Below are 18,658 nucleotides of genomic sequence, written 5' to 3'. Positions count from 1 at the left end.
GTATAAGATACAGGATTTAAGATTCTGTATGGAAAAATATAACCTTGCCAAAATATTTTGGATATGGGATTTTCAATCATTCTCTCAACTCACAGCTCTTAATCCAAAAGAAAGTCAAAATACTTAAAGCTCATTTCTGTTAATAAGCAAAAGCTAAACTCACCAAAAATGCACAGAGCATGTAAAAACTGATAAAATAAATGATGGCAAAATTGCTTCCACATGTGTATTCTTCCCCTGGATTATAATCGGATTCTGGATCACAGCGTTTTCCAGGCAAACAAGCCAGCATGATTTCCTGCCAGGCTTCTCCAGTGGCACACCTTTACAAGGTCACAAAGATAAATGGAGAATTATTTGATCAAAATGGATTAAAGATGTATCAATTTGTAAAGCTGTGACAAAACACTGAGAGCTGAAAGAGTGCAAATGTGGAGACAGAAGAACATTTCAGAGCAGGAACTGATTAAAAAAAATACAGAGCAAGTTTTAGAACTGACAAGCATGCATGTGACACTGCAGACACATTTTATAAGGTTAACTAATGCCCCATAAGGGTTCCATGTCATTCTCTCTCCTTGCTCCAGGAAGCATTCCTGGTAAATGGTTACCTTTTTAAACTCTCCAGAGATGGACACTGTGTAATTCCTAACCCCTCGAGATTTAGCTACCTTTGCCATCATAAAGTTTTTCCTGCTGTTTATCTGGTATTTCCCTTCTGCAAGTTACACCCTCTACTGTTTGTCAACTCCTCAGTAAATGTAAAGAACACTTTATTTGTTTATGTTTGTAACAAGTTTTCATTTCTTCCAACTGTCCCACTAGTTGTACTTGTCAGGATTTCAGTAATGGCACGATCTTATTCCCCTTTCCCAATACTCCCACAGTGGTATCAGGGCTGACTATGTTTGGGCTCTACCTGAAGACAATTACTGCACAAACGAGGTGTTTCACAATAGCTGTAATAAGTTTGGCTCTGTATCACATCATTAAACCCCTGCTGTGCCAATGGACACTCAGCACACAGACAGAGTGATTCTGGGCTTGTTAAGCTGAATTGATTGTCACCTGCAAACGCATTCTGAACATTTTTCACAGATCTATGAAATGGGATGCATTCAGTAAGAGTTGAGGTTTACTCACCTGAAGAGAAGAAGCACAGCTTGGGGGAAAGTCTGAAAATTGTTGTTTCTGTTTATTTGATTGTTGTCCCTCATGGCCACTTTTCCAAATACCTACAATAAACCAGGATTTTGGCTTTCATTCCAGCGACATGTGCTGTCAGAGGCTGTAGGTCTTGTAGGCTAAACTTGCTTCAGAATGTATGAAAAACACTTTCACAGATACACTTTCAATAAACATTAAATTTGTCAAGACAGTGATTCCTCTGAAAGCACTGCCTTACATACAGCACCACTATCAAAGGAATGCTTCAGTAAGCACCTCAGGAAACAAGTCTCAGACGAGACTGGACTGCTTTTTAATGCTAAAACAATCGTAGAATTACCTGCATCCCAATGACAGCATAGATGAAGAACAGCATGGCAATCAGGAGAGCAACGTAAGGCAGAGCCTAGAAACAGGACAGGTGCATTGTCTTTTAATAACTTCACCCCACAGTTTCTATTTCCAGTTACAAAAATAATTTTTCTGCACAACACAGACTTTTCCAAGGTTTTTTTTTCTCTACAAGTGCTTAGAATGTTATTACCTGTCACTCTGAATACTCTGCTGCATACAATGAACACAAGCTTCATTGTATTTTAAATTATTTCTGCCAGCAATCCAGAGGGAGGAATCATCTTTAGTGATTTTAATTTTATTTTCAGTACTGATTCTGACAACACAAAGATGGTTCATTCTATACAGAGTTCTATCACTTCACCTTCGTTTTCAGGAGCAACGATTTAAGTATCTGTTACACATTAAATTGGTTTCATACCAAAATTAGGTTAAATTCTTCTTTTCTAATCATCTAATAAAATGTGTGGAAGTGTGAGATCTATGTATGCCAAACTTATCCTAGCCCCTTTAAATATATCGAATATTTTTTTAGGAAGAACATAGAAATCTCACAGTAACAGCTCTTATTAAATGACAAAGAATGATCCTCAGCCTCACTGAAGTAACTGGTGAAGTTCATTTTGGCATTAATACAGAAATATATTTACATATATTTGATATCATTGATAGTATTAATTTTTTTTTCAGCACTCTACTTCTAGTTCTTCATAAAATTTGGTGTATAAATGGTTATAATTATAAAGCAAATTTAAACCAATTTTGCTAACCTGGAATGACTTGATAAATGTCCACAGTAACGTTCTGATTCCTTCTCCTCTGCTGAGCAGCTTCACCAACCTCATGACCCGGAAGAGACGGAAAAAAGTGATGGAGATCCTAGCGCTGTCCTCAGAGTTCTGAAGAGCATCACGGAGAAGTCAAACCAAATACACACTCAAACATGCAACACTTCCAGAAAAACAACATAAAATGCAAAGGTGGAAAAGGTAAGATTTGAAAATGTATCTTGAGGGCCTGTTCACCTTGATAACCATGACATGAAAGGAAAAATCACATGCTGAAAACACAGGACCTGTAGAAATGCTTCACACATCACATGCATTTCCAAGTTTTCTGGTTTGTTAATAGGATCGTACTGGGTTTGTTTGTAGTAGACTTCAATAGAACACTGACAATGAATGCAAACCACTGCATAACACCTTTGCAGTAAGACAGTTATGAAAAATACAGAAAAAATTGGTGGAAAAAAGACATGGTAAAAAGAATAAACTCAAGTAGAGGTAAAACCACTGGGGTCAGTTTACTGATCTTACCCCAGACTCATCAGTTGTGACTGTTTCAGTTGGCTTTGGCTTTAAGAAATTAAGAACATTAAATATTAAAATCAAAGATCAAAAAAGTCAGCTTAACCATAAATAAAAAGAAGAACACTTTTCATTTCCAAATGTAAATGAACATCTTTCAACTCAATATACATCCTGAACAAAACATTAATATCCTTATTAAAACCATCCTCTTAGCATTTCATGTTGGCTGGCTCACACTAAAACATTGCTAGCTGACTCATACTAAAATCTGCTAGTATAAAACATGATTAAAAGGCTTGACAGAAAGTAAATACAAAATAAAAAATATGTTCCTATGTAAGCCAAACAAAATTAGCCATCAATTTCCATAAGTTGTATGAAATTATAGCACTAAGCCCAATTAAATTCCAGAACAAAGCTTTGGAGTCAAACTAACCTTTCAAGGTCCCTTTTCTGCTGTGCTTTTTCTGAAGATTAATTATTCCATCACTGAAATCTAACCATAATTGTGTTTTTTATCACATCAGGAGCTCCCTTAAAGCAAAGATAATTCACTTGAGATGACTCAGTGATGCACACTGGGTGTTGCAGAGCTTTATAAGGACACATTTTCACTCTGCCAAAGTGACAGACAAACACTTCCAGCACAATGCCATGAAGTTTAACACTTCCTTGGCAGTGAAAATGTGAAGGCAATACTTGAACTCTCTCACCATCTACAAAGTACTCATATAGTTGAGCTGATGTAACAGGGTCAGGCGTGGAGAAAGGGTTTCAGGACTTAATTGACCCTTTTCAAACAGGTCTGTGCAACCCTCAGGAGCTACAGGGAGGAGGGGGCACACACCAACTTCTTGTTCACAAAGCCAAACCCTGTGTCCTCTGAAGAACAATCTCAGCTTTCTCTTTTTAATCTCTCTGCCTGACTTTGGGAGAAACTGTCCCAATATCCCAAATGCTCTGACACTTTGCCCAGCAGCTGGCAAAGCTTAAAGGACCAACATTCTGTGCTTGCTTGTGCACTGAGAGATTTGCAGCAGCTTCTTCCAAAGTTGAATAGAAGTCTTTAAAAACAATTATAGCGCTAGAACAAATGGAATTCTGGATGTTAGATTCAAGTGATGGGTCTTACCCTCTCACCTAAAATATCCTTCTTTTAAAACCTTTCAACAATCCCTGCCACAGAGCAGCAATGAACATGATGCCTCCTCAGTGCTGCTTCCAACACACTGTGGATGCATCTGTCACACTCAGTGCCACACTTCCACTAAAATCTGAAGCGTTGCTGTTCCTCAAGATAAAAACTTGAGGAGTAGGAAGGTAAGAGAGAGGAGCTGATTCTGCTGGAAATGTATTATACAAACATACTATGATTTAAAAAAAAAAAAAAAAATTAAAAAAAACACCAAACAGTAAAAGGCAACACTTTTTAAAAATCAGATCATTATTAAAATAATAATTGTTTTCTCTGTTATCTTTTTTCAAAACATATATAATACAAAGGCATCACAAGGGGAAAATGAGGTAAAATAACTGTTTGGTCAAGTACATGCAATCTACATATAGATACATTACTGCCCTGCCAGGTCTCACTAGATTCTGAAACAAAGAGTTTTAAAACTGTTTAAAGAATTATTACTAAATTTATGCATTACATTAGGCAAACCCCAGATCTCCTCATTAAACTTCAGTAGGTAGAGTATTTGTAAAATCATCTGGAACATCTAAAGTTTCTAAGAACGTCTATAAAATACACCGAAAATATGCTGCCAATGAAAGACAACTGCTTCATTAGAAATTCCCTGCATATTTCAACAATTTGAAATAAACCTATCAAAATATAATTAAGGAGAAAATCATTATTGCAAACATCATAAATGTCACAATACCACAAGAAATAGACAAATTCTTGCAAAGCTGCCTACCTATAACCATCCCAAACCTGCACTAGTGCACACAGACCCACACTGCTATTGACTTATTAATACAGACAAAAAATCCTATTAATCTGATGTTAAAAAAAAAAAAAAAGAGGGTTTCATTATACCTTCTGCAGATGAAGCCTGAAATGTCATAATAATCTCTGGAGACTGACTCATGTTGAGCTTTATACTGTCTTATGTAGTGAGCAGATTATTTAAGTAACATTCAATATTTTGCATCATCAAAGAACTAAGTATTTGGCAGATACAGATCAGACTGAATTACAGTATCAACACAAACTGATACTTAAAAACAAAGTAAAATGCTGGGTTTGGCATTTGGGAGTTTTTCCCACTAGTTTTTACAGCAGCAGGATTGGGCCCCAAATAAGCTAGGAACAGTATTAGGATAGCAATAGGTAATGTGATAGATTATAACAGAAAAAGGATACTTTGTTCCTACATATTTTAATTAATCACTGTACCAAAAAAAAAAAAAAAAAAAACAAAACAAACAACCGAGTTTGCATTATGACTTGCTTATGAAAAAAAACTCACAAAAGGAAAAGTTGGTTAAAAAAAGCTTTTCTACATATTACTATCCTAATGATTATTTCCTTCTCACTTTTGATTACCCAAACTAAGTGAATAGTTCTATTGCAGGTGCTCAGGAATGATGATCCCTCCAATTTTTTTTGGCTGAAGGTCACTGAATGTATTTGTCTGTGCACAGTGGTATGTGCCCAGGATCGAGTAACACACACTCCTCTCACAAATGCCTCTTTCTCAGCTTCTTTGGACTAAACAGTTCTAATTGCCTGTTTCTGATGGCTGATCTGTCACTGCTGGGAAGTGTCAGGATGTCATATCCAGGGAATCACCAATTACAGACACTGGAAAGTTCAGGCCAGCAATGAAAAACACTCTGGTCACAGAAAGTAAATTGTGCATTAATACCAAGGTGGAGATAGATGCTAGAAACAAAATATGAACATGAACTCCTCGCACCAGAGGAGTTTTTTCTAATGGATCTGAAAGTATTCAACTTCTGCCCATCACTGGCCAAGTGTTTTGGGTTTGACATTTTAAAGTGAGTGTATCTCATTTTTTACTCTCTTTGGCATTTCCCTCTGACAACACAGCAGCTTGGATTACGTTATTAATACCAATTACAATGAAACTAATACAGTGATATATCTCAAAGAAAACATTATTCATACTTATTTATGAAGGAAATGCTCATTTAGGAGACAAAATTAGTTAACAGTTATGTGTGTCCATCCAGCATGAAGCAATGCTCAAATCTGGGCTACTCAGGTAAAGATAACACAATCTTCAGCAACAATAACAGACAGATTGACAAAATCAGAACATCTGCTTCCTGGAGATAATCATACACCACCCAAACACAAAATCTGATGTGCAAGATGGGGAATATCACGTGCCTGTGCACATGTCAGTAGGTGGCACATTTATGTATATGCAGAGGAAGTATTAGAATGGACTTGAGACTGAGCAGGGGGCAGGCACAGCACAGACTGTCTCTGTCGATGATGTCTGCTGACAAGAATGCAAATAAAAATATTTCCTGTGGTCAGAAAAATCTACCTCCAGCCTCCTCTTTCCTCCCACCTTCCACCAATCATTCCAATGCTTCAGGACTGGTTGGTCATCATTAAGAATTTTTTGTCCCCCATGGGACTGTGTGATTCCTAAGATGACAGATGTGATTCTGGGTTCAGAATGTGAGTCTGGGAATGGGCACAGCTGGAATAAATTATCATCTCCTGCTCTCCCTGTTTGGCTCAGCGACACCCTGCAATGAGGTGAATGAGGGCAGACACTGCCTTCATTATTCTATCTTTTCTCTCAGCCATGTGCCAGCTACACTCAGAGCCTGGGTCAGGATAGCACTTCAAAACTATGGAATTTTAAGCCAACATTAAATAGGTAGTAATTTATGATTTTTCTTTTTTTAGTTAATCAAAGTGCAACAGAACAGCTTTCTTCCCCAAACAATCCTAACCCTCAAAACAGATTAACCCATGATCAACCTCAATTTCTGACTCACTGATTTCAACCTGTTACCATTTTTGGTCAAGTACTAATGCTGTTTATGAAAAATTTAGCACATTTTCTAAGCAGGAACTCCTCATTACACCCTTGATATTGCAACAAATGTTCAAAATAAACATCCTGACTAAAAAGAACTTCAATGTCAAAACTGTGAACAGTGTGAAACAGATTGCATCATGCATTGGAAGCAAACTCTAGGTCTGTGCTTAAGAAAAAGATAAACACAGCGAAAAACAGTGGATATTAGTATATATATGCTTCTTTTTAACAGATTGTGCTAAAGGGTTCAAGAGTGTGCCAGAACAAATGAACACATAATGACAATTCATCTGCACTGCAAGTATAGAAGGAAGCATCTGAATGACAAACACATATGATGACAACAGCATATGCAGGAAAACATTCAGGTTGCCAAAATATCTCCAGAAATGGGTACTGTATGTGTGTCATATACACATACAATTTGTTCAGAGAACAGTTACTGCAATTCAGATGTGGGCAAGTCATTTTCTCCATAGTCTTATTAATGCTCTCTATATTCCCTGTTCAACGTTAACCAAATGCCTATAAACATAATTTATTAAAAATTTTGAGTCAACGTGAAGAACCCCTAGAAGATTAAAAAAAAATAGCTTTTCCCTTGTAAAAGATGTATTTAAAACTCTAAGCTCATAACATGTTGATGGCAGAGGGTATTATATGATAACTAATAAATATTCAGTTGTGCAATAAAGTAAATAAATTATTAATGTAAACATCTTCATGAAAGCAGCTCAGAAATTTGTCTCCAAATCAAATATTGCAACACACTAAAGATTTCAAATGGCAAGAAAACTTCATAATAATGAAAGCAAAGCCATATGAGAATGTAGTTTTCTGACCTGTCCTTGAGCCTATAGAGATACATTTGCAAAAGTCTATAAAATATAATGACGGTATCAATAACTGTAACCAAAACCTAAGTTGTAGCATATGATAGGGGTGTTGTAACATATGATAGGAAAGTTTTAACATATGATAGGGATGCATAAAGTGATATCATTTTGGATGCTCAGGGAGGTGGCGGATTCACTGTCCCTGGAGGTTTTTAAGACAAGACTGGATGTGGCATCAGTGCCATGGTCTGGTAACCACGGCGGTGTTGGATCAAGGGTTGGACTTGATGACCTCAGAGGTCTTTTCCGACCTGGTGATTCTATGATTCCAAACTGAATTGGACTGCTTTTGTTCAAAGTTGGAATCCAGAATCTCTTACAGGAGGTAAAGATGAGGTTTTTGTTCCACTCCTCCGCATAACCAAGGCCAGCTGTCCCACCAGTTACTGGGTGAGTGGGTAACTGTGTAAAAATAAGCACCAGCCCTCCCAAAACACACTCCAGCAGCAGCCCAGCAAACCAACAGAGCATCCCACATCAATAATGCTGCTCCTTCTTGCCAAATGGCACAACATCCAATTCCAGTTTTGCCAAAGGTTTTTGCTGTATGAACTGCTCCCAGCCCCTCCCAGCTGTTCCAGCAGTGTAGGCACTGAACAAGCTGTGTGTATTTGCAATGGTGGTTCAAGACAAATGGGTTTCCTGAGGGGCTCAGGATGAAGATATAAATGCTCTTTGTTTAAGCTTTATTCCAGCAAAGAACTGGAATTTTGCTTCAAGAATAAAATTAGTCCTATAGTTGTGGCGTTAAACATTTGCACAGAAGAAAAGGAAAGGGAACTCTGCATTATTTTTTCGACATTTTGGCAGCACATGAATGGCTAAGGAAACTTACATAAAATATGTGAATTAAACCCCTTGTAACTGTTACTGCAACAATGTGATCATGCTTCTAAGTCCTTCAGTGTTGGTCATCCAAATGGTTTCTGAGCTGGCAAATAACATCATTTCTATACAATCACACCAGACTGAAACATGTCTGTTATTTCCTTTTAATAACTTACTGATTTATTCAGATTTTATTTCAGATTTATCTCTCATTGTCACAAGTTATATATGTCCATCTCTGAGAATGGGCTGACAACACTTTGTGTCTCACAATCATTCCTCTGCTTTTTTAATTCACAAGGAACCATTTCTATGACCACACAAGGTCTTGCTTGTTATGTGAAACTTTTTGAAAACAAAAGGCCACAGAGCCCAAAAGTAATTATATAGGTTTTAGTAGTGGTTTTAATTTTTTTTGTTGCTATACCATATATATATTTACTTATATATACTTGCCTCTAATAATTTCTAAAAATAAAATGAACATGAAAACCAATTAGGTTCATAAAAGAAGACTGAAGGAAGGGATATTAAATGAAAGAGTAAATTAAGAAAAACAATCATAGACAATTTTTTACTGCCAAAATATATGTTGCTCTGAGGTAGTTCATTGCTTAATACAATCAACACTGACTTCCACAGGCACTAAAAATACTCAAACCACAGTAATTTCCTGGATTACGTGTGAATGAATGGGAGGTTACTGGATCAGAAGAACCACCCTCAGGGCAGCATATACATTATAAAGTGTTTAAAAAAAGAAAATTAACAAGAAAATAAAAGAGACAACATATAATTTCCAGAATTGAATACTGAAATCAAGGTGATAAATAACTGGACAGTCCAACCCATTGTCTTGAAAAAAATGAGTCAGATACAAACTTGTTGTGTGCCACAAGGACTTGCTGTCCTTTGCAACGGATCTAAGTATCCACAGGTAGACCATCAGAATGACACTGAGCTGTTTCCAGAGCATATTGAAACTGTAATACACTACTGACTTCAACAAACAAAGCACACAAAACTGGAACGACCAGAAACAGACAATACTTAGTACACAAATAGTCTGCTGTGCACAACTAAAGAAATCAAAGATGAGCCCTTTTCCTCCAGTGACTATTGCATGAAAACTGAGAAATGACAGTGCTAGTTGTTGACTGTGTTTGTAGTTATCCTGAAGATCACTATTTGATCTCCAGAATATTTTCAAGACAAGTGTGAGAATTACTAAAATGCCAGTGTTCTTCCCAGCTGAAAGCTCAGCAGTGATCAGTTACAAGTAATGCTGTCAAATTAACACTGTCCAAATAGTGTTAAATGCAGGGACATCTGCTTTGATCATGGAAGCACATCTGAGCTATCTTTCAATCTCTTTGCAGTCAAACACATTCTGCAGTTATTAGGGAAAGCTATTGTAAATGACAGGTCTTTTTACTCTCCTCAGATACTATGCTCATCTATACTATTGTGACAGAAGATGGAAACTGTAAATACTTGAGCTGAAAGTCTAAGTCTAAACTTCTCAGGGAACAAAAAACCCTGAACAAAACCAAAGGAAAAGAAAAAAAAAACAATCAAAAGTAAATCAGAGACAGCATTTAAAAATCTAGTCCATAAAGAGTAACTATACTTTAAAAAATATCTCAATGGGGCACTGCAGTTCTGTGCTGACTGACCCTCCCTGGCAGCTCAAGCTCCTTCAGTTCAAAGAAAGATCCATCACGCACTGAGAACTGAGCAAAATCAGCCTGAAATCTAAAGGTCAGGAGAAGGTTCTCCTGCTCCCATGTTATCACATCACACCGTTGCAGTCACTCATGAGATTCTCACACTTTAACACAAGATCAGGAAGGAATTTTAAGGTGAATCCGATGTCCCAACACCTACATGTGTAATGGCCATCAGTCAAAATTTTGGTGAAAGATGAAGTTTTCCAAGTACTTTAAGAATAATTCCAATTTCAAAACACTTACTGCAGGATGGGAAAAGCCAAAGGAATAGGAAAAGAGTAAATATTCTCTTTTCCACAGCATGGAAAGCCTTACTTTCTTATGGGCTCTCCTGCTACCTCATGAGAGACAAATGCTAACAGCACTCTAAAGCCCACCCCTCCCACAGAACAAGAAATCATTATTTGTTAAACTGAGGCACTGAAACAACTTACAGAATCTTGAATTATCTTACTCACATCACATACAAAACCCACTGGGCTTCAAGTAAAATAGTAACAGAAGCTTAAATTCTATTTTATATATAATTTTTTTTTAATATTTTATTTACACACATGGAAAAAACCTAATTCTTACTGTGTCACTATGCTTTGTGCATGTGCAACTATACAGGTATATAAATAAGTCATAACAGCTTCTACAAACATCTATATCAATGTTTTTGTCTTTGATTCCAGGATTAAACATACTTTTCTAAAAAAAGGATTTTTGGGGGATTAACTTTACATTGTCTGTATTTCTTGATGACAGCAATTACTTTTTAGTGCATGAACAGTTGCTACTTACATTAACTTCTGTTATAGCAATATCAACGACGCTACCAACAACAATTAAGGCATCAAAAGTGTTCCATGCATCAGTGAAATAGTGCTGTTAGGACAAGCATTCAGCAGAAAGAGAGCAAGAGAAAAACACAAACAGAAAAAGAGAAGAAAAGGACAGTGTTATAACACAGAAACACTCTAGGCTTCTCTGACGTACCACTATACAATCTAATCTTTCCCTTCCATAGCTCAAAAAAATTGGTAGAAAAAAAAGGCTATTTATTTCCCATATCAACATAATTGACCTATGACTGGTCTGTACTCAAACTTTAGAAACATCAGATCAAAATCTGTGACTTGTCCAGATGATGGAAATAGTGGGGAGACAGAGAAAGAGAAGTAGGGACTGGGGAAAGTAAGCTGGGATATACTCACATCAGCTTCACTGAGAACGACGTCTACTATGCTGCCAATAACGATGAGGGAGTCAAACGTATTCCAGGCATCACTAAAATAGCCCTGAACAGAGCAGGCAGGGTGCAAACGTTTGTGATTACACATGAAATGTCAAATATTTGCATACTTCTGTTTAGTTTTGCATAAACAGAAATTAGTTAAACAAAACCTGTGGTCTAATGAGAAAACAAAACAAAGAAAAAAAAAACCAAAAGCAATATTGCCTACTGAAGGAAAAGCAACATATATGTGCATGTGTGTGTATATATATACTTTATATATATACATGTCCAGACACACACACACAGACACACACACACACTACACGTGCAGAACACACCACCAGAAAAGCACAATGTTGGCAAGCAAGCCATCATCCAAAACTGGGTTTGGACTTCCAGCAAGGCTGAAAAATTCTAACATATATACCTTAATGAGTAAGACAAGATCCCTTTTACAATATTTCTGCAAGACCAAGCCAATTGAAGGCTCCTTAATGTTAAGGATTTTGTGATTTTCCTATCTCAGCGACTGGTAAAAATACTTAAAGGGTCAGAGTTCATCACTGGATAAATATGCACAATTATTAATGTGAAACTGTGCATCAATATTAGAGAACTGACTTAATCTTCTGTTCATAAACTAGGTTTAATATAGGAACTCATACTACATTTGTCACAGCCTGATTCTGTATCCAGTTAAGTCAGTGCTGGAAACCACAGCACCCTAAAAAATTTCTTATTGCTGATGATGCAGCCAGTCCAATGTCTGAAAATTCATTTTCATAAATTGCTTAATCACCCTTCTGAGATTTTATGGCTTTAAATATATATTCCCTATGTGTATATTTACTGGGACATTGCTGCAAAGGGTTATACAAAGTGCTGTCATGCAATTAGCTGACTATTGGCATGAAAACTGCACTTTTGAGCAAAAAGGTATTTCAGAAGAAACTCTTGAGGTGGGTCCCAGGATCAATCTGTCACTGGGAACAAATCAAGGCATATTATGCTCTTGAAGACAACTCTGCAGAGGCAAGAGATGTAGGTTTTCTGCAATATGTGGATTTTGCCTAGCTATTACAGAAATCCAGAATTGCAAAAATTACTGAACTTGCCCTTTATGACATTCAGATATATTAATTTATCAGCCACCCATGACTAAGGAATGTGCATTATGTGACCGAGGCCAAAATGGACATTTTGTATACGTACATTCTACTTTTAAAATTTTAAAAGTTTTAAAATTTTAAAATACTAGCTTGTCAGCCGCTACGGAAGCTCTAAAATAATATATTTAGCAAAAAGCTTAAAAGTACAAATGTGCTATTTACACTTATTATTACAATTTACTATAAGATAATGTTTTAGCTGAGTAGTTTGAGTTATTACAGGAGTTGTTAGCACAGAAAAGCAAAACCAGTCCCAAAATATTTTAGAAATGGACTGATGCTTTTCTTAAGATTTTAAACTGTCAGAACCCTAGTAACTTCACAGTTTAAAAGATTAAAAAGCTAATTTTGTGTGGAAATTTGCTCTTAGAGACTATGAGAGACCTGCTACAGTAGGTAGCAGCTCTACAGTTTATTCCAGGAGAGGAAGAACTGAGCAGAGACAGGAAAGGCTCATTATGTTTTTAATGCTACTCTCTTCTAGCCCTTTTAAAACACAAATTGCTATAATCATCCCTTCATTTAAGGAAGGAAAACAGATCAGAGTATGATTATCTCTACAGCCCTTGGCACCTCATGTTTTGGTTCTTTGGGATTAACTATCAAGTCCACTTTTGGGGCAAAAGCAAGTGTTCATGGATTTGGGCTCCTGAAAAAACTTCTCCTCTTCTGAGAGCTCCTGCACAATTCCCTATCCCTATTCCCTATCACTCCTTCTCAACTCATCCTGCCTCATGAGAACAAGCCATTCCCAAAGTTCTACTAAACATCATACATTCAGTACCTCAACAGTACTGAAATTTATAATCCTACAGAGATTAGCAGCTGCCAACTAAAGCAAGGGAGCTACTCTCAGAATATCCTTCCTGGTGAGTCACACTCCTCATTTCTAACAATCTCTCTTGCTTTTAAAATAGCAATATTTATATATATATATATACACACAAAATAAGAGACTACTGGCAAACAGCAAACACATAATCAGCACAATCCTGAGGTGTGCTATTCATCTTCCTCTACAATGGGAATCAAAAAAGGTCCTCCAAATAAAGGTGAATTTCAGCTATAGAAGAAGTGAATTTACTAGACATGCTACAATATAAAGCACTGAAATAAAAAAAATCACACTTTGATTCAAAACAGCTAAAACAATTTACAGTTAAAATACTTTATACATTTATTTATTTTAAGAAACCTTTTCCATCAGTATAGACAAATATTGTTCAAAGTAATATGTAAAGCAAAAGCATACAAATAAACAAAAAACTAAGAGAAAATAAAGATGGTTTTGGAAAAGGGAGGAATGGACAAGTCACAGCAAATAAACATCATGCAAATAAGTTGTTTTCACCACTGCAATGACCCAAGATCAATTCACTTACTAGCCATCTTTCCTTTTTTCTTACAAAAATCTGATGTAAAACGACATGGAAAATCATTACAAGTTTAAGCAACACTGGCTATCATGAAGCTGTACAGACGGTATGTGCTGATGTATTACTTTAGATTCCATAGTTGTATTTTGTTTAGCACTGCACTGATCCATGCTAAGTACAGATTTTGGTAAATGTAAAGAACAATGTGAAGAAAAAGGCCTGCTCTTTTAATTTATATTATTAAAAAATTTGCTCATTGAGAAATGCTGAAGGACAAAATCACAAATCCTGGGGAATATAGAGACATAGAGAATGAACAGTAACATATGTTTCTATACATCTAGCATATAAATATTTTAGTCCTTTTAGTACTCTCTTGAAAATTTTAGGGTCTCATTCTGCAAAGTACTATGTGATCCAATCTCCCAGTCAAGTGAGCCAGACACTCAGCATCACATTAATATCTAGCACTTATTCAAATTTTATATCATTCAGAGTTGGAAGGCAGCCTGCGGTGCCTTGGTTTTAAACAACACAATATTATAGTAAGAGGATCAATTATTTATAGTAGCCTGAATTTACATGACCAGAGAAACCAAAAGATCACAGTTTACACAGGATTTTTGTCAACATATTAAGGGGACACTGTCAAGCAGATGAGATAAAAACTAACAGGTTTTTTATCTATTCTTATTTTTACAGTGAGTAATGGAGGGTTTATTTGATACTTTGAGCACCTCTGAAACAATTTTTAAAATGCACATAATTAATAAATAAAACTGTTCATTCTGTCAGACTAGTCTAAGAGACCCACCAGTGACACAGACATAGAAGAAACTAATCAGTCTTCCCTCACAGACCCTAAAGCAAACTCTTAAATTGGGTTTCAGATTGTTCCTACTATTATTAAAATCTTAATGTTAGTAAAAGCAATTAATTGTTCTTTTAAGCATGTATCTAGTTTAAAATTAAAATTCAAGGTATTCACATTCTGCTTAAGACTGCTAGTTGACTTGTGATTATTAAGGAAGTATGAAATATATGTTAGCAATAGGTGTTTTGTTAAGGGGTATCTGGCAATTTAAAAGGTTATACTCTCCAAAACATAATAGGAACAACTTTAAAAATATTTAACTCCCTTCCCTTCCTGCTCATTAGTCTCTTCCAAAATTCTGCTTAATACCATGGTCTTTTAACCTTGTCCTACTAATTAACAAGTTAAAAGTGTTCTGCATCTGTGGGGGAAAAAAATTCAGGAAATGAGGACCTTTCACTGGCAGCATCTGCCCTTCAAACTCTCAGGGTTCAGATCCAGGGATCTCTCACAGTAAAAGCATCCAATCAGATAGAAAGCATGTGGCAACAGAATTAAAACTCAAATTGTACAAAGTCTTAGAGACCAGTATTAAGACACTGCATTTGATAACAAGTAGGAAGCCCACAGTACAAATGGAGCACTGGGATTTATACACTCATGACCAGACCACTGTATTTTGCATTAGCTGCTGTTTCTGACTACAGTCACAAGTGCATGGAGAACCATACAAGGATTCACAATCTTCTTTCAAAGAGCAGATGATAAAATGCAGCAAAGTCTTCTGTGCAAAACAAGGATATAGAACAGGAAATACAGATCAGGAAACACAACCAGCAACTCATGACACTGCGGTCCACAAATCTGAGCTGTCTCCTCTGGGGCCTCATATTGTGCTGTTTTTAATGTGAAACCCTTAGTATTTAAATAAGATAGTTGACACAAAAATACAAATAAATTCATTAGAAATGTACAATGGACTGGACAGGGCAGAGCAAGACTACAGGAGAGCGGGTAAGCATTCACCCAGAACTCCACAGTTCACATGTCAACATCAGATCTCAAGTGATGGATAATTTGTTCACTTCTGCAGGCAAACATGAGCTCGCTTTAAATCAAGTAGCTCAGGCTCCACAGCTGAGCCCAGTACTAAATGCAAGCTGATGAACAAGTGGTTTTGAAAAGCTGAACAGCAGTTATCCACCTACTCCACGCTGAGCTCTGAGCAGCTGTGCTGTAAAAGCACGAGAGCTGGGGGGTTAAAGCAAGGACAGGACTGCCCACAGAGCCTTCACTGCCTCGCACCAGGGAGGGGCACAGGTCACAGCCAGCTGCAGATGCAGATATTCTGCTCACTTTAAAAGAAGGGTAATGGAAAATGAAAAGCACCAGCCTTAGATGGTGAGATCAGTAAACTTCAAATGGCACGTCTGGTTTTTTTCAAATTCCACGTGTAGCAAGTGAACACACTCGACTTATTTACAGAGACATAAGCCCAGAATAAACACTGATTTTGTTGTACTGAAAAAAAATTTAGTTTAGTTTTTCATCACTAACTTTTGCACTTCATAAAGGCAGTAGGAGAACTGAACAAAATGACTGCATTAGCTGCCACAGGATAATTTCTTTTTCCTGTTAGTAATTATAATTATCAGTCTCTCTTGCAAATCTACTTTTGAAAATGTGTCTGCATCAGTCATATTGACAGTGTCCCTTTAAGGCAAGGAATCAACTACTCAGTGTGGGGCCTTCTACCAAATATAATGTATATAAATATATATATAACTGAAAATATAAAAATCCAAGAAGGTTATTGAATATGCAAATTATTTATGTACATTTTTGTAATACTTAGTTGTATTTTATAAAGTAAGGACATAATTTTGCATTTTAGAATAGGAGATATAGCATAACATACAAGTCTTTACTGGAGATTAAATTAGTGTAAAGTAATGAATGTAGAACCCAGAACAGGAGATGTGGTAATGCTTGTAACAGGAAATGATTGATCTGATTTAGAAAGGGACATTTTCATTACCTCAGCATAATCCAGATCTCATCATTTGCTTTGTGAGATCATTTTCTGATATCTGCATTTAATTTCCTGGAGTTACATTTTTATTAGCTTTCACTGATAGATAAATGTGGTAAAATGTTTGTTCTTTCTGTTCTTTGAGTAATGCACAGCTAGTGTGAAACTCATTATATTCAATTCCTGTGGTGATGACCTAATTAAAGTATATCTTAAACTTACCTTGGGTTTGAATGCAATCAGTTTCAAAACCATCTCAACAGTGAACACTCCTGTGAAAACCATATTCATAATGTCCATCGCATCATTAAAGAGCTTAGACTGCCCATAGTGCTGTGAATTAAAAACAAAATACTTACAGAAGTAAAGGTTTTAAAATATTACGTTAAAGAAAGGCAGCATAAGATAGAACTGGCAAAAATGCAGCACAGGAAAACATCTTCTAGTGAAATTTAGGAAGCATGCCTATAAACATGCAGGATTAGCTGAGTATCTTTGGTCAAGTATGAAATCGTTTAAATCTATTCTGTTTAGGCACTGAGCAGAACAAACCAATCATTTCTCAACATCCCAAGGGAATCTCCAGAGAGATGGTTTTAAGAGGAAAATTGTTCCTTCAAAAAAGGAGTATTTGACTCCTTTCTAATTTTTCCAAGTTTTATATGCAAGACTTAAACATTGCACAACCTTGCGTCACTTGCTTAGAAAGCCTGAAGTTTGTTAATCACAAGGATACGGTGTAAGTAAGTTTACTGAAAAAAGCAGAATGGTTTTGTGAACTGAATTCAAACCATTCTTTTTCTTATCAAAATCTGAAATACCAGGGAAAGAAAGAGACAACTAGAACATGTCACAGAAAAGCACTAAGATCAAAAGTGCGTTTTTTGAAGTTTCACTTCATAAAAAAATACAAGTTGCCATAAATTAAAGGTATTATACCACCCACATCCTTCCCTGCAATTTATGCCAACTGCTTCAAGAGAGCTTCTGGTTTTCCTACCTGCATTGCCAAGCAAAGGGTGTTCAGCATGATGAGGACAAACATGATGTATTCAAATCCAGTAGAATTCACCACATACCAGAACTTGTACTGGTAGGGATTTTTTGGAATATATCTACGGAGAGGACGTGCCTTCAAGGCATATTCTACACACTGACGCTGTAAAGCAAATACATCAAAAACTGTCAGACTTTACTTAACAGGCAATCCACTGGTAGCACAATTATTAAAATAGAACACTCAAAATCAGTCTGTCTACTTGAGGTAGGGTTTTATACTATTACGTATTAATAAAGTAATCAAGTAGCTTCCCAATCCTCACTTGGTGTTTACAGCTGTATCCAATCATAGACACGACTGAGCCACATGCAAAGAATGAAACAGTGCCCGTGGAACTTCTCAAGTGTTTTGCCTTTACACAGTGCAGTAGCACACAGGAATCACCTGTATGCATGTATATGTATAGTACAAAGCACGACTCTTAAGACCATGAATATTAAGTCATCTATAAGCCATGTTTAGTCTTTACTCCCTTTTCAATCACCAATGTGACTACATGGCAAAAAAACCCACAGTCAGCAAAACAAATACTGAGGAAATCTTATTCCTAACAGTTTAATTAAATTGCCCAGCAAAATCACGTGACATATGTAGGAACTTCATGGATTCATTCTCATAATCATAAGAGAAACATATAATAACCTCAATATCCAGTTGATAGTG

General features: G+C 36.4%; 1 protein-coding gene across 7 annotated transcripts in view; it reads right to left on the bottom strand.

The window, feature by feature from the left end:
- Positions 1 to 18,658, bottom strand: part of CACNA1D (calcium voltage-gated channel subunit alpha1 D) — a 168,950-nt gene that overhangs the window by 31,968 nt on the left and 118,324 nt on the right. For 3 of the 7 annotated variants that reach the window (XM_027886267.1, XM_027886266.1, XM_027886268.1), the window contains exons 28-37: positions 17,936 to 18,094; positions 17,158 to 17,268; positions 14,096 to 14,125; positions 11,522 to 11,605; positions 11,109 to 11,192; positions 2,838 to 2,876; positions 2,292 to 2,420; positions 1,508 to 1,573; positions 1,144 to 1,235; positions 164 to 323 (exon numbers count right to left, since the gene is read on the bottom strand). In XM_027886267.1, coding sequence (XP_027742068.1) covers positions 164 to 323; positions 1,144 to 1,235; positions 1,508 to 1,573; positions 2,292 to 2,420; positions 2,838 to 2,876; positions 11,109 to 11,192; positions 11,522 to 11,605; positions 14,096 to 14,125; positions 17,158 to 17,268; positions 17,936 to 18,094 — 954 coding nt within the window. The remainder of the gene's footprint in view (positions 1 to 163; positions 324 to 1,143; positions 1,236 to 1,507; positions 1,574 to 2,291; positions 2,421 to 2,837; positions 2,877 to 11,108; positions 11,193 to 11,521; positions 11,606 to 14,095; positions 14,126 to 17,157; positions 17,269 to 17,935; positions 18,095 to 18,658) is intronic. The other 4 variants (XM_027886269.1, XM_027886271.1, XM_027886270.1 and 1 more) reach the window with 4 other exon arrangements.

This window comes from Empidonax traillii, unplaced genomic scaffold (assembly GCF_003031625.1).
Source record: "Empidonax traillii isolate 1590-97213 ecotype Southwest subspecies unplaced genomic scaffold, ASM303162v1 scaffold182:size1009393, whole genome shotgun sequence".
NCBI classification, from domain to species: Eukaryota; Metazoa; Chordata; class Aves; order Passeriformes; family Tyrannidae; genus Empidonax; species Empidonax traillii.
This window is presented reverse-complemented; position numbering and strand designations above follow the sequence as displayed.